The sequence below is a fragment of the Procambarus clarkii genome, chromosome 6 (genome assembly GCF_040958095.1).
Source record: "Procambarus clarkii isolate CNS0578487 chromosome 6, FALCON_Pclarkii_2.0, whole genome shotgun sequence".
NCBI classification, from domain to species: Eukaryota; Metazoa; Arthropoda; class Malacostraca; order Decapoda; family Cambaridae; genus Procambarus; species Procambarus clarkii.
The window spans coordinates 8345299-8361299 of record NC_091155.1 but is presented as its reverse complement, the minus strand read 5'-3'; the positions used below and the strand labels follow the sequence as shown (position 1 = coordinate 8361299).

The window sequence follows — 16001 nt, the reverse complement described above, 5'->3', positions numbered from 1 at the left end:
CTGTGTCGTCATCTTGTCAGTCCAGAGGGACTTAAGTCTGGTGTACACAGACGTACAGTGTGTGTGTGTGTGTGGGTACACACGGGAACAGAGGATACATAGATTAGCCAAGGACTGAGAGGATGTCCATGTAATAATTCTATTATTTCATTGTGGTAATCATTTTTGATCGTCCGTGGGACGGAGTGATATCATTTGCATGTGTGGTCTTGCAGGTGTGAAATTCCAACACTGAGCGCTCAGGTATGTGTAACGCCAGTGATTCCTGGCAATGATTATTGTGGAGTGTACCACAGTGTGGACTTAATTTCTTGTATTGTTCCCAGGGCCGTGACAAGTGTGATTTATATAAATATATATTGTGGTTGCAGTATTAATTAACGTAATTTTGGTGAGCGACGAGGCTGTCTAGAGAGACCGCCCCCGCTCTGTCGAGTAACGTAACTCTCGAGTGTTTATCGACATGCGTGATCGATAAATCACTCACCCATGTGATTTAAGGAGTGTGAGATTCTCCTTAGTGTTCCCAATAACGTTTGATAGCTGTAGGCTACATGTGTCAGCAGTAATTATATATATATATATATATATATATATATATATATATATATATATATATATATATATATATATATATATATATATATATATATATATATATATATATATATATATATATAATCGTAGTGTCACGGTGCCCAGTGTTATTGAGTTATTTACTGTGAGGTGATTGATATATATTGACCTATGTTCTAGGGGTCATTTGCAACAGTAAGTAAGTAAGTGTGTGCAGTATTCTAATATTTGGAAATTAGAGTACTTGCCATGTGTGTTATTGCAAAGGGGGTTGTTATTTGATGGTGATTGTTGCTAGTGTTGAGCAATCACCGTATGTGATTGCAGTCCAGTAAAGCCATTGTGGGGCAGTGTTCTAGAGGGTTCATGTCCTGTATGTTATTTTGCTAGGTTCTGCAGTATTGTCATTGCAACCGGATTGTAACATAAATCACTGTGATTTGTTAGTGTGATTTGTCATTGTCGTGGGGGAACTCGGCTGTAGACGAGTACTTGGATACACATATATTCTCCTGGTTATCTGGTAGGACATCGAAGTCCAGTATTCAGTGAGGTGATTGCGAGGCAATTAATATAACGTAACCAAGGGAACGCCCATTGCTTCAAGAGAATTTGTTCTTTGACAATTTGAGTAACGTAGAATGCGTTTGGGTTAATTTACATTCCTGTAAGCAGCTACGGTAGTCTCGAGGAGCCTAGCCATCAGCCAGATAAGAATTAGAGTATTGTCTGTCGTAATTAACGGTCAGTGGGCCGGGTAATTGACGTGTTTCAGGAAGTCAAAGTAATTAACCTCGATCCTTGTTTGATCGACTCACACGAAGGCTACATTGTTCCATTAACGTAACGTCGTTATCTGCTCGGAAGTACCGGCACTTGATTGACTCGTGGGAGGAGTAGCGTCATTTTAGAATAACGTAAACGTGGGGCTAATTACTGTTATTAGTCGCCTGAATTGGTCTGAGTATGGAAGGCTCAGACGGAATTCATACCTTAATGTAAATTGCTGAGCCAGTGTGAAAGGTTGCGTATTTTAATTATTTAATTATTGATCTTGAGGATAGTAATTAATTACTCTAAAGGTAATCACGAGTGATTACCGTTCTCTTAGCACTTTGGACATTGTAAATCAGAGTTTACCATCGCTGAGTGATTAGTAACCGATTAACGTAAATTAACGTAACTAGTAAAGAGATTAATCAGCTGTCTGGTAGTACAGGGATTAATGGGATTTTCTCACTGAATGCTCGACGGGTAGAGTGTTGTTTGATTTCCGCGTTACTAGTGACAGTTGTAAGAGTTGTTAATTTAACGTAAATGTTACCTTGTTATTAACGTAAATGTTATTGTGTTATTAACGTAAATCAATTGTTATTGATTGTTGATCGTCCGTGGGACGGAGTGTTAACGTAAGGATTAATTTGAGGAAGGGTTGCTGGAGTTGCCAGTGAACCCATTAGTTATTGTTGTCATTGACAGACTACTGATTTGATTGCATTGCAACCGCTGTTGCAGGTGTAGACTGCACTGAGGCGTAGAACAGTTAGGAGGTTACTGGAGACGTGTTTCAGAACCTACTGTGTCATTTGTTGTAATTGTGATTATAGATCTGTTAGTTATTGTTTCTTGTTGATTCCTCTGTGGTCACGCTTATGTTCGAGTTAGTTCATTATGCAGTCCGAGGGGCTGGTGTCTAGCTGTCATTGATAGTGTCACAGGAAGGATTTCGAGTAACGTCATTGATATTTCTTTTTGTTTTGTTGTAGTAGTTAGTACTTTATTGAATAAACTAAGTTATTATGGTTAACACTGTCTTTTCGTACACCCCCACATATTATTATTGTTATGCAAATGTTCTTCACACTCGACTAATAAAATTGAGACTAATTTTCTGAGCTTTGGATCAAATATACGGCACCACACAACAATAAATTATTGTTGTGAGAGCCCGTGACCTACTCGTTAGATTCGCTTCGGCGATTGGCGAAGGTCGGCGGCCTAAGAGAGGGGATTTCAATTTTCATTGGGGTCTCGGCGTTTGCTCGCGCCTAGTCAATTGTTCATACATGGTCCCAAAGTGAGGAATGAGCTGTTTACTACACTGGTGTGTTAGCTAAGCAAGTCCTTCCTCAGGCGACCTAGTTGAATATCACGACAGGAATAAAGGTTAAAGAATAAAGAAAATTCTTAGAAATTTTCAGAGCTAAAATTCCTTATACCAATTTCAATTTATTCCACAAATTCTCAAACTCAAACTCTCACATCATGGCGCCCAACGTGGGGCCGTAGACTTTTGATTCATAATCAGAAAAGTAGGACTCATCAAGTTGAGAAACCTAGGAAGAAAGGTGTGAAGAACATTGCAGAACAATATTGCTGTGGGTGTGTATGTTGTCGGTTAGCAGGATTAGGTACACACACACCACACACAGAATGGATGAGGATTATAGGGATATCACATATATCTGTATGTGACTAAGTATGGCGTGCTGCCAAAGGATAGAAACATTCGCACAGATGAGGAATGTCGGCGGTATGTTGAAGACCACAAGGCCTATGTACGGCGTCTATGTCTAGAAAGAGCAAACAGAAGTGATCTAGGGGACAAGGGAGTTCCCCTAGCCGACCGTGGTATAGTCGGTATGTCAGGGGGTGCACTGATTCTTGGATGCCTGTTGGATAGAACTAACAGCTCTATCCTACACGCACAAATAGGTAAATACAAATAGTATATCACACACACACACTTATGCCATAAACAATATTATCGATAAACACTATTAAACTTTCACGTTAGGAACAAAGGCGTTTAGCGTCTCCCCCTCCCAGTGGTAATCACAGAATGATTTGTTAAGTGCTACTTAAGTACGACTCATTGCTCATGATATCCGCCTCGGGAGTATATTGTTTGTGAAACCATCAATCTCTTTCAATCTTCCTATTAGAAGCCAATTAAAAAATATATAGAAACTGCGAGTGTTGCACTTATCACCATACTAAAACTTATTTAAATACAAATGAAACTCTCGAGGTAATAGAAAACATACATATATAAATGTGAGTCTACTTCTCAAGCAAAGGACCTGAATGTCCGTCCAACTGTACTGAAGATATTCTCATAGACATCACATTATTGTGACTTAAAGCGTTAAATTTTAGCCGTTTGCTGGGAGTAGCTAGTTTGCTTCTCTTCTAGGGTAACTAAGGTCCTGGTGTGGCTCTGTTTTGTTTGAGGGAGACCCCAACCTAAATGATGCTGCCTTCATTTACCTGCCGGATGAAAGAACTTCAATACCTATTCGTAAGGTTAAATTTTAATTTTAACACAGCTATTTTTATCTGTAATATAACAGGTTAAGTGGCACAAAATAAATTGGATCCACATTTTAGTTAATACCACAAACGTCCCGTTATTTTACTTTGTGTGATTTACCAGCTCGTCCTCCTAATGTTTCCTAGCGTCAAGAAACTATCATATTAAAGTGCCCTGCTCTAGCCTACCAGAGGACCCAAAACAGAAAACGGGAGAGTATAACAATTTCGTATGCCGCTACAATTTCTAGTACGACGATTTTTGGCCTTAGGGAGAGTATACGTCAAAATGCGACGTTCTGTTAGGACAGGTTTTATCTAAAAGTACAGAGTGCTCAATCTTATATGTTATTAAGATTTTTGACGTCCCATTGATAGGCTGAAACTCTGTAATGTTGTAAAGTACTGATGACCTGGTGTGGGTATGTTCGTAATGGCTCTCTGGGCTCCGTCGGCTGTATAATGGCGTCACTCGCCCTGTTTATATACGGATTTTTTACTCAAGATTACTAAGTCTATCCGAGCTGTCAGTTAGCGTCTTATTATATTATTAAGCGAAGAGCCTTAATGTAAAAAAAAATAATAAAAAAACTTAATGTTTTATATGTGCATATGATTTATATTATATCCACGTTAAATCCATAATAATAATAATAATAATAATAATAATAATAATAATAATAATTTATTCAATACAAGGTACAATGGGTTGGTGATATTACATAAAATTAGTATTTGTACATTCTTTCAAAGCCACTAACATAGTGTTTCGTGCAGGTCCTAAATCTAACATACCAGGTTAAATGAAAAAGTACATTGTAACAAGGTTTTATATCAACAAATAATTACAATATAAACTGACAGAGGTGATTACAGTGGTAAAGATATATGTCTTAAGTACAAATATTTGGGAATAGTACAAGGGGTACAAGATTCAGTGTGAGTTTGAAGCACAAGGAAGGAAACTATGAGGATGAAATTATGTATTTTTTGGTTTAATTTTGAATAGGGCATAGATTAGATTTTTTCTTAATTCGTCAAGGAGTAAGTTCCAAAGGCTTGGTCGTTTTATTTGCATAGAATTAGTTTGACTCTGGGGATTTCAAAGAGATGTTTATTGCTGGTGTGGTGCTCATGTGGTGGTGTGGTGCTATCACACTTATCATCGAAAAGTTTCAGCTCAAGATAAGAATTTAGAAACAAAGTTGTATATGTTACCTATCGTACGTTACGGCTCGTGATCCTACAGCAGCCAACTTTAATTACGTCTAGGGATACGACACAACTGCTGTTCTCAATAGCGAATCACCAGTATAACCCCTTGATAAGTAATGAGCACAAAAATGAAATCTTCCTTAGGACTGAAGAATAGAGACAATATCTTATCTATATATATTAAATAAATCTCAATAGCAAACAGATGATTATATGGTCACAATATATCACATTAAAAAATTCACTGTATCTTCCAGACATTAAATTACAATTATAATATATATGGCTATAACAGAACAAAATGTATAACTTAACTCCAAGATGTTATCTCTCTGGTTCCCGTTCAGCTACTGAATAACAAAACGCGGGAATCAAAACAGATTGCCTTGCCCCGCGAACAATTTGCCAAAGTTACAATATTATTTATTTCAACAATGGAGCAATACATTGTGACAAGAGTAATCTTAAACTAACTTAATGAATAATTAATACATATTGATATACACAAATAAAGTAAGTACTTCTTTACATAGTAATTAAAATATGCATACAGAAGGGAATAATGGCATGCACACCCAGCAACGGACGATCCCACGACAATTTGTCAGATACAGTTCACTCAATTATTATTCACCTCTGTTACCCACTTATGATCACATATAAATCATTAGTTCCCGTGGGAAAACTGAGCACACAAAGAAATAAAACAATCATTCCCACGATACGTTGGGCCTAACGCCAACACTGTAACATGAATGTGCATTTGCATAGAACATATAAGTATAACAATATACATGCTTGTAATTTACATACAATTATAAATGTACATATTAATATATTTACTTACGTATCTTATAAGGGTACGTAACACTTCCACCTCCAAGAAAAAAAATGCAATGGATTGAAGATCAATGGCATTTTTTCCGAAGTAAAAATGTTAAGTAAAAAGAAACATTTCATTTATGGTACATCAAAACTTCTTGACAAAGCATCAGCAATAACATTTTGTCTGCCTGGAATATGTTTGATTTCTACATTAAATTCCTGCAAAAACAATGACCAGCGCAGAATTCGTTGGTTCTTGACTTTCATCATATTTATAAAGATAAGGGGGTTGTGGTCTGTAAATACTAACACTTTATTTCCTGATAAGTAAATCTCAAACTTCTTAATTGACAATATAAGACCCAACGCCTCCTTTTCTACCACGGAATAATTTCTCTGAGCTGCATTAAATTTTCTAGAATAATAATACACAGGATGCTCAATCTTGTCTAAACCAACTTGAATAAGCACAGCACCTATTCCAACATCTGACGCATCAATGTGTAATATAAATGGTTTATCAAATTGGGGACTAGCAAGAATAGGTGAGGTGGACAATATGCCCTTTAGGTTCTGAAAAGCATTCTGACAATCTTGTGTCCACTGAAACTTTACTTGCTTGCGTAACAAGTTTGTCAAAGGAGCAGCTACTGTTGAAAAATTTCTACAATAACGCCTATAGTATGCACACATACCAATAAACCGTTGGACTCCTTTCTTATTGGTCAACACTGGGTAGTCCACAATGGCTTGAATCTTATCTTGTAAGGGGATAATCTTACCTTGTCCTACCTCGTGTCCAAGATAAGTTATCGTACCTCTTGCCCAACTACACTTATTCATATTTATGGTTAACTTTGCGTTTTTCAACACTGTAAACAAGTTCTTAAGGCCTAAGAGATGATCTGCCCAATTCTTACTGTACAAAACAATGTCATCAAGGTAGGCCCTACAATCTGGCACATCCTTGAGTAAGAAATTCATGAATCTTTGAAAAGTAGCAGGTGCATTTCTCAAACCGAATGGCATGACATTAAATTCATACGCACCATCAGGTGTAACAAAAGCAGTAACCTCTCTAGCATACTCTGTTAATGGAATTTGATAATACCCTTTTGACAAATCAAGCTTACTTACATATTCGGCATGACCTATGGACTCTATACATTCTTCCAACAAGGGTAAAGGAAAAACGTCCACTGTAGTGTTCTTGTTCAGTTTCCTGTAATCCACGCACAATCTCCAGGTTCCATCTGGTTTTGGCACTAACAAACACGGAGAGCTCCAAGTACTTTGACTTGGCCGAATGAAATCATGCTGGAGCAGATATTCCACTTCTGCTCGTATAATTTTCCTCTTTTCGGGATTCACTCGGTACGGATGTTGTCGAATGGGGGTGCTGTCCAGGAGCTGAATGTCGTGTGTGATGAGATGGGTCTGGGTAGGAACCTCCCCAAACAGAGATGTATGGTTGTCCAGCAGAATCTGGAACTCATCACGTTGTTCCTCCTGTAAATGACATAGCATCTCCCTGCCATTGGAACTGGAACTGAGAAGTTGGATATTAACATCATGTCTCTCACTACAATTATCCTCAGGTGGTAACTCTTCCCGACTAAAACAAGCTACTACACCAGGTCCAACATAAGCTTTTAATCTGTTAATGTGCACAGTCATTTGGGGTTCTGAAAGATTAGGGTTAATTAGTTTATAAGTTAGGTCTCCCACCTTGTCTACCACTTGGTAGGGTCCTGCGAACTTATGGGACATGGAAGTCCCCATACGAGGTTTCAACACCAACACCAAATCTCCGACATCAAACGACCTTAGCTTAGCTTTGAACTTCTTGTCATATCTTACTTTCATGGCTTGTTGAGTCCTTCCCAGGTGTTCTTTCGCCAACTCACGAGCTCGACACAACTTAGCCTTGACCTCACTCAAGTACAATCCGCTCTGATGAACAGAGACATCTCCCAACAACTTTTCTTGTAGCATTTTAAGAGGACCTCTTACTTGGTGACCAAACACTAGTTCAAAGGGTGAACAGCCCAATGACTCTTGTAGCCCTTCTCTAGCAGCAAACAACACAAAGGGGAGATTCTCATCCCAATTACGTGGATGAGTTTCTCCGGTTGTCTTCAGCATTTGTTTCAAAGTCTGGTGGAAACGTTCAAGTCCATCTTGGCTTTGGGGATGATATGGACTGGATAATTTGTGCCGAATCCCTCGGGATTCGCAAAAAGTTCTGAAAACTTTAGAAACAAAATTTCCCCCATTATCACTCTGAATAACTCTAGACATTCCAAACAACGAAAAGAATCTTTCAAGACACTTGATGAGATTATGAGCCTTGGTATTCCGTAGAGCATAAGCTTCAGGAAATCTAGTAGTCATACACATGAGAGTGAACAAAAACATGTTACCCGATTTAGTCTTAGGTAAAGGACCCACACAATCAATTACAACATGAGTAAATGGTTCATCAGGAACTACAATAGGTTGCAATGGTGCTCTAGGTACAGATTGATTTGGTTTACCAACAATTTGACAGGGTATACAGTTATGACAATATCTGACCACGTCTTTCTTTAACTTTGGCCAGAAAAAATATTTACTTATCTTATGGTACATATTCGTGATACCTTGATGACTTCCCATGGGATCATCATGTGCAGCCTGCAGGACCTGCCTACGATAATCATTGGGGACAACGAGTTGGGTTCTAATCTCACAATCCTCTGAAGAGGGAGTTCCCTTGGGTCTCCACCTTCTCATCAGAAGTCGATCCTTGAAGAAGAAACCCGTCCCTTCCTCCAATGCATCAATATTATCAGGAGCCTCAGAAATACACTTACTTAAACTAGGATCAGTAGTCTGTACAACACTTAAGGGCAATGACTCAGACTCAGCAGCGAGCGGGCAAGAAACTAGTAGCTTGATCTCTTTTCCCGATTGATCAGAATAAAATGGAGTCATAGCTACTTCGGCCTCACTCTCGACAACTGGCGCACTGGAGACAAGCGGGCAAGGTACAGATAGTTCAGCCTCCTCACCTTCACTTTCCTTGTGATTTAGGTTCGGCTGGGCTTCTACTACGGCCTCACTCTCATCATCCAGTCGAGTCATAAAAGAATCCTCAAGATCCACCTCCCACTCCTTTACTGAAGGGGTCCTGGTCTTGGGAACAGCAACCTCAGTGAAGACAGGATTACTCTCACCTGTTCTTCCCATTGATCTAGTTACAACACAAGCAGGGTAAATAATATCATCTGCTACTGGTTGAGCTAATACATTATGGGGTTTAGTTAACATGATGGGACACTTGGGCCCTACAACCATTTGGTTGCCAAAATCATTACCTAGAATAAGGTCTACCCCAGGAATGGGCAGTTGTTTACTTACACCAACATTACACCATCCTGAAGTATAGTTAGAATCAAGGTTAACTTGCAATAAGGACACTGGTTGCACACTTCCGGCAATACCTTGGAGAAGCACAACTTCACCCAGATCTCGGGTGTCAACATCATCAAGTACCTTCTGGGTAATAAGAGACTGTGAAGCTCCAGTATCACGGAGTAATTGAACAGTCTTATGTCTACCATTATTACATAATAAGGTACCTGTGGAAATATAGGGTTTGAATTCAGCCATCCAATTGGGACTGACTGTAATACATGAAGAATTAATAGGTTGCACTCCTTTACTCATAATAAGACCAGTTGGTCGTAGTTCAGGATGCAAACTAAAACATGAAGAAATCACATGCCCCCTTCTCTTACAATGGGTACAATGTTTGACAGTGGACACACTGGTAGAACCAACTGCCGGTTTAGAATTAGCATTACTAGGCTTAGATGATCCTGGCAATGGAGTAACCATCTTAGGGTTAGTAAGAGAAGAGTTCACGGGAGTAACTGTCGCACCAGGAGGAGACTTATACTGATAAGGAGTACGGTGAGCATTAAAATTTACTCTACGACTAGACTTAGGTGAAGTGGCCGTAAACGGGGCCCTAGTCAGCAACTCATGCTCATCCGCGAGCTTTGACAGCTCATCAATATCTGTTACATTCTTTTGTTCTGCCATAAAAGTAGACAACTGGTCTGGGAGACATGACAATACTTCTTCCATTATAAGAAGATTCTTTAGAGCATCAAAATCAGTGACTGCAAGTGACTTTAACCATCTGTTGCAAAAATTCGTCTTCTGACGAGTAAAATCTGCTATTGTCTGATCCCTTATCCTCCGTAGGTTTCTGAACTTTTGCCTGTGTGCCTCTGGATTTAACTGGTATGCATTTAGGATGCTTTTCTTTACAAAGTCATAATCAAAGCTATGAGTGTCAGGTAGGGATGTGAAAACCTCCTGACTACGCCCCTTAAATTGAGACTGCATAATGGCTACCCACTGATCCCTTGGCCAGTTCATACTGATGGCAATTTTATAAAAATGTGCAAAGAAAACCTCAGGATCCTCCTCATTGAACTTGGGCAACTCTATATACTTATTCATCCTGATGGGATTATTATCACTATTTGTTGAAACATTACTAGTATTTCCATGCCCAGCTGCCATACGCTGTGATTCAAGCCTGAAGTTAGTGTCAGCCATTTGTTGTTGAATCTCTAATTGTTGCTTTTTTGTGGCTTCTATTTGCAACTGTGCCGCAATTTCTAAACGCCTAGTCTCAAGCTCCCTTTGCTGAACTTCCGCCTCTAATATTTTCTGTTCCTTTTGAGCTTCAAGCTTAGCATGGGCTATTTGCGCTTCTAACTCAAGACGCTTTAACGTCATCTGATCACTCGACTCCTCTCTTAACTCTTCTAGAATTTCTTCCTCTAACTCCCCATTCTCAACAAAATGCGTCACAATGACTTTCAATATTTGGGCTTTAACCATTCTATTGCTGGCGGTCAAATCCAACTGATTTGCCATTTGTATTAACTCAGTCTTTTTAAGGTTCTGAATCCCTTCAAAGTCTGGGTGAGCCACCAACGCTGCAACTTTCTCCTCCATCGTTACTAACACTTGGCACTTGATTCACAAAAATAATTAAAACAATGGCACTGCACTACACTTCACTGTAAAATTGTCACCACACTGAAAATTCGCTTGGCCTCACTGCACAAACAAAATATATAGGATGACTTACCTCAAAATCGTGAAACGTTGTTACTTGACACACAGGAAGGCTTGCTTGGCACATGGAATAGTTCTTAAGAAACACACAGACACTTGACACACTGGTACCTAGGAAGGCAAGGTTAGATTAGCATAGTTAAGTTAAGGTGGGAACAATTTTTCCCGGCACAGGCCCCCATAACTCTTTGTTACCTATCGTACGTTACGGCTCGTGATCCTACAGCAGCCAACTTTAATTACGTCTAGGGATACGACACAACTGCTGTTCTCAATAGCGAATCACCAGTATAACCCCTTGATAAGTAATGAGCACAAAAATGAAATCTTCCTTAGGACTGAAGAATAGAGACAATATCTTATCTATATATATTAAATAAATCTCAATAGCAAACAGATGATTATATGGTCACAATATATCACATTAAAAAATTCACTGTATCTTCCAGACATTAAATTACAATTATAATATATATGGCTATGACAGAACAAAATGTATAACTTAACTCCAAGATGTTATCTCTCTGGTTCCCGTTCAGCTACTGATTAACAAAACGCGGGAATCAAAACAGATTGCCTTGCCCCGCGAACAATTTGCCAAAGTTACAATATTATTTATTTCAACAATGGAGCAATACATTGTGACAAGAGTAATCTTAAACTAACTTAATGAATAATTAATACATATTGATATACACAAATAAAGTAAGTACTTCTTTACATAGTAATTAAAATATGCATACAGAAGGGAATAATGGCATGCACACCCAGCAACGGACGATCCCACGACAATTTGCCAGATACAGTTCACTCAATTATTATTCACCTCTGTTACCCACTTATGATCACATATAAATCATTAGTTCCCGTGGGAAAACTGAGCACACAAAGAAATAAAACAATCATTCCCACGATACGTTGGGCCTAACGCCAACACTGTAACATGAATGTACGTTTGCATAAAACATATAAGTATATTAATATACATGCTTGTAATTTACACATAATTATAAATGTACATATTAATATATTTACTTACGTATCTTATAAGGGTACGTAACAGTATACATGTAAATAGTACATGAGAATGTGTGGACTATATGCTGGATGCCCAGCTGCGAGAGAGCCCCGTTACCTATTGCACTGTAACTCTGCTGCTTCTATTGCTCTTATTGGTCGCTCGTTTATATCAACCCTGGCTAACACTTACATTGACTGCAGTGTTGTAAATCCGGGTGACACTGCCATTCACAGGGAATCAGCATAATCCCGTAAGTACAGAGAACTAGATCACCACAACAATTTTGTCCCCATTGCTTCTGAAACACTCTGCGCCTGGGGGTAAGAGTGCCACCAGTTTTTTTAAGGAACTGGGTTCTAAGCTAATGGAAACAACATGAGACCCCTAGAGCTACCAGCTTTCTTATCCATTACTTCAGCGTGGTGATACAGAGAGGAAATGCACACTGCATTCAGGGCTCCTGCCCGCTATCTGAGGAGCCGGAGGAACTCGACAACTTATGATAATCATGTTTATACCTTATATATAACTCCTTTTTATGCAACAAAGTTAAAATAAAATATATTATATATATTTTTATTAAACCTAGAAGGGGTACAACCTCTGGTGCAAGTGTAGGTGTGAGGGAATCTAGATTCCCTCAGCTAGTTTTCCTAGTTTCTAGATTAGGCTAGTCGCTCTAGGGACTCTAGAAACTGAAGCTTTCAAACTAACATATACTTGTGGGGTGTTGAATGAAAGCTTATGTTAAGGACTATCATTTGTGAGTATTCAGAAGTCTGTGATTGCTCTGTAGAGAGAATTACAGAGATTTTCTTGTTTCTGTGAAATAGGATGAGGTGAGAGTGAAGTGGTATGTGAGGTACTTTACTAAAACCGTTAGGTGGGGGGAGAGTGGGGTGAACATTGCCCCCCCCCCCCCATGTGAGACACATTGCGTCTTGTCTTTAGGCCTCCCCCTCCTTGTGACATCACAGGACGCTTGAGGGTGAGTGAGGCCTGTGATGGGGGAAGGCATGTATGCTCCGAGCTGTGTTTTGGTGCGAAAGGCTGTGATTGGTAGCGGCACGAGGGAACAGTGCCGGCTTCGTGCCGATTGGTCAAGACAAAGTAGGGAGGAGGTATGGACATTTTGAGTTTCCTTAGCCCGCGAAATCGTGAGTTTGAGCAGGGTAGCAGGTGGACGAGCACGTATCTGAGTGGAGGGGGGAGTTTTCCCCCTCCACCCCCGTTAATCGCGGACGCTACCGTGTTGTCTAGCAGGGATGGCACTCCTGCCATCCCGGGTTGTGTCTAGGCCCAATTTTCGTGAAATTTGAGGGCCGATGAGGTACGGAAGGACCAGTAAAATAGCCTCAGAGACAGTGGGCACCCATGAGGCAGCTGGCAGAGCCTCATGGTGTAACAGGTGGTTTGAATATCCTGTCTAGTGTAGAACTATTGGTGGAATCAGGGCAGTGTAATTGTGGTGAGATTACAGGCCCCTGTGGGACTTTGAATTCCACCCTGTTGGTCCACCCGGTGGTGACGCCGCCGGCCATTGTCACCCCAGTGTAGAGCAAGGCAAGCTCTGGTTTGCTGGAGTTGTTGGTGATTCCCCATCCACGTGTGTATGCCTGGGGGCCACCCCCAGGCCACCCCAGCCACCCGCCGCATGGCCCGGCCACATGGCCCAGCCACATGGCCAGGCCACCCCGCCAGCCCGCGCGCTGGCTACCCCACCCGCCTGCCCGCGCGCCAGCTACCACCCCCCTCTCAGCTCGGGAGGGGCGCTGTGGGCCACGCGGTGGCCACATGCCTTGGCCACTTTCCCGGGACAGCCTAGGGCCACATCTTGTCGACGCATGAGGAACAAGCTAAGTGTTGACAGCTAGAGTGGTAGTGACCTGGGAAATGAGTGAAATAAGGAGAGGAAAACGTGAGTACAATAGTCAGTGTAACAGTGTCTCAGTATTAGTGGAAATTCACGGTAAAGCTGTGTTGTCCCATAGCCCTGCCAGGCTAGGGAAGCAGCTGAGTGACAGCTGTCTGTAGCACGTCCAGGTGAACTGGTAGGGCGGTACCTGGAGATAGATGTTGTACACGATCACACTGTAGTTATATATATATATATATATATATATATATATGTGTGTGTGTGTGTAGACTGACTCGAGTATGTACCGGTCAGTGTAGAGATTTACCATATAAGTGATCCAGCCTGTCGATTCTATATAATCGTTCAGACTTGATTAATGCCATAGTGTACCACATATAAATTGTATCATTAGAGGTAGGTAGGCCAGGTTGCAGGGATGTCAGTGGGTACCCTGAGGTCTGTGTAGTTAGTTTCATTTACCTGATGATATAATTTTCATTGATTATGTGAATGCCATTTCTGTGTTCATTTGCATGCTTCATGTACTGTGCTGTGTGGTAAGTCAGTAGATGTGATTGCTGACTGATTGCCTAATGATGTCATTAGCATGTGGGGTATGCTGACGGCATCAATTATGTTGCATGTTTGTACAGTGTTATCAGTTTATACGATATTATTGCTGCCCTGGGAGCTGTGTTGAGGGTTTAAGGGACCTCTAGGACTATTCAGGGGAATTCACAGTACTTAATGAGAACAGGCAATTGATTGGTTAATTGCCTTGCTGAGGTAAGTGTGTTCACAGTAGTCCTTTGCAACGGTTGCAAGAAAAGAGGGGGGCAGTAATATTGGCATACTCTTGTGTGTTGCACAACCGTGTGTCATTATTGTGTGAGCACAGTAATTAACGAGTTGCAGTAGCCGCAACAATATGTGGGCAGTGCATTTGTGTTGTTGCATGCCATTGTAGTGTGACCTATGTAACACTGGGGTTACTTTGTTTCTTTAAGTTGTGTTGAGGACTTAAGGATTCAGTGAGTTAATAATTGGGGAATTAACTGGATAAGGGGTGCACACTTACTGTGGAGTGAGTGAGGGCTGTTATGAGAGCCTTCTCATAACAAATAGCCTTCTCATCATGAATTCACGTAGTGGGAGAGGATCTGTCAGAGTCTGTCAGTATTTGTGTTAACGTAATTTGCTCGAGACTAATTACCTTTCTGGGGTATAGCAATTAGTGGCTCATGTTAATTAGTGGAGTAATTAACGTCTGAGGGCTCAGATGACTCAGTAAAGCGAGGTCATGGAGCTAGCATAAATCGTTGTATTAATCATATCCTGTCTGAGGACAGTGGATTAATGGCACTTAATTAGTTAATTCGGGGTAATTAACTCCTTTCCCGTGAATTCACAGTGTTTGATGAGACCTGCTTAGGCAGTGCGGAGTGAGACGTATTTATGGATGATTAATTATCGGTCCTGGTGACAGTTAATTAATTGCTCGGAGTTAATTAGAGAAATTAACACTCACTAGTAATTTTTTGACACAGACTGTTGAGAAGCTACCAAGTTAGGGTAGGCTTAACGTAACTCGATGGGGATGTAATTGGTGGTCCGTTTGACCTTAATTGAGGATTACTCACTGAATACTTGTTAGGAGTCAAGTGTGATGTAATATAAGTTTGAGTTATTGTTAACAAGAGAGACAAGTGTTAATGATTAACGTAGAGTATCATCATGTTGTTGTCTAGTGTGAAACAATTGTTTGTGATTACCGTAGTACTTTGTTGCTGACTGCTGCGATCAGTCAATTAACGTAATTAATCACTTAAGGCAATTTCTTTTGGTTGTCGTCTGGTGACGAGAGAAGAGTAATTTAGGGATTTGTGGAGCTGTGTCCCAGAATCCCGCCTTGCCTGTCTTTGTTACTGTTTACAGTGCAACTTCTTGTAGGGAGTTGCAAAGAGTGTTCACACTGGGTTGTGATAGGGGGGGGGGGTCACTGTTGGACTACCCGCCTAGTTAAGTGGGTCTCTCCTGGGGGGCGGGAGGACC

General features: G+C 40.5%; 1 protein-coding gene across 1 annotated transcript in view; it reads right to left on the bottom strand.

The window, feature by feature from the left end:
• LOC138354850 (uncharacterized) overlaps window positions 1-13222 on the bottom strand; it is a 25801-nt gene extending 12579 nt beyond the window's left edge. The window contains exon 1 of the mRNA XM_069309347.1: window positions 13062-13222. Within this exon, the coding sequence (XP_069165448.1) occupies window positions 13062-13222 (161 nt within the window). The remainder of the gene's footprint in view (window positions 1-13061) is intronic.
• Window positions 13223-16001: the final 2779 nt, after the last annotated feature.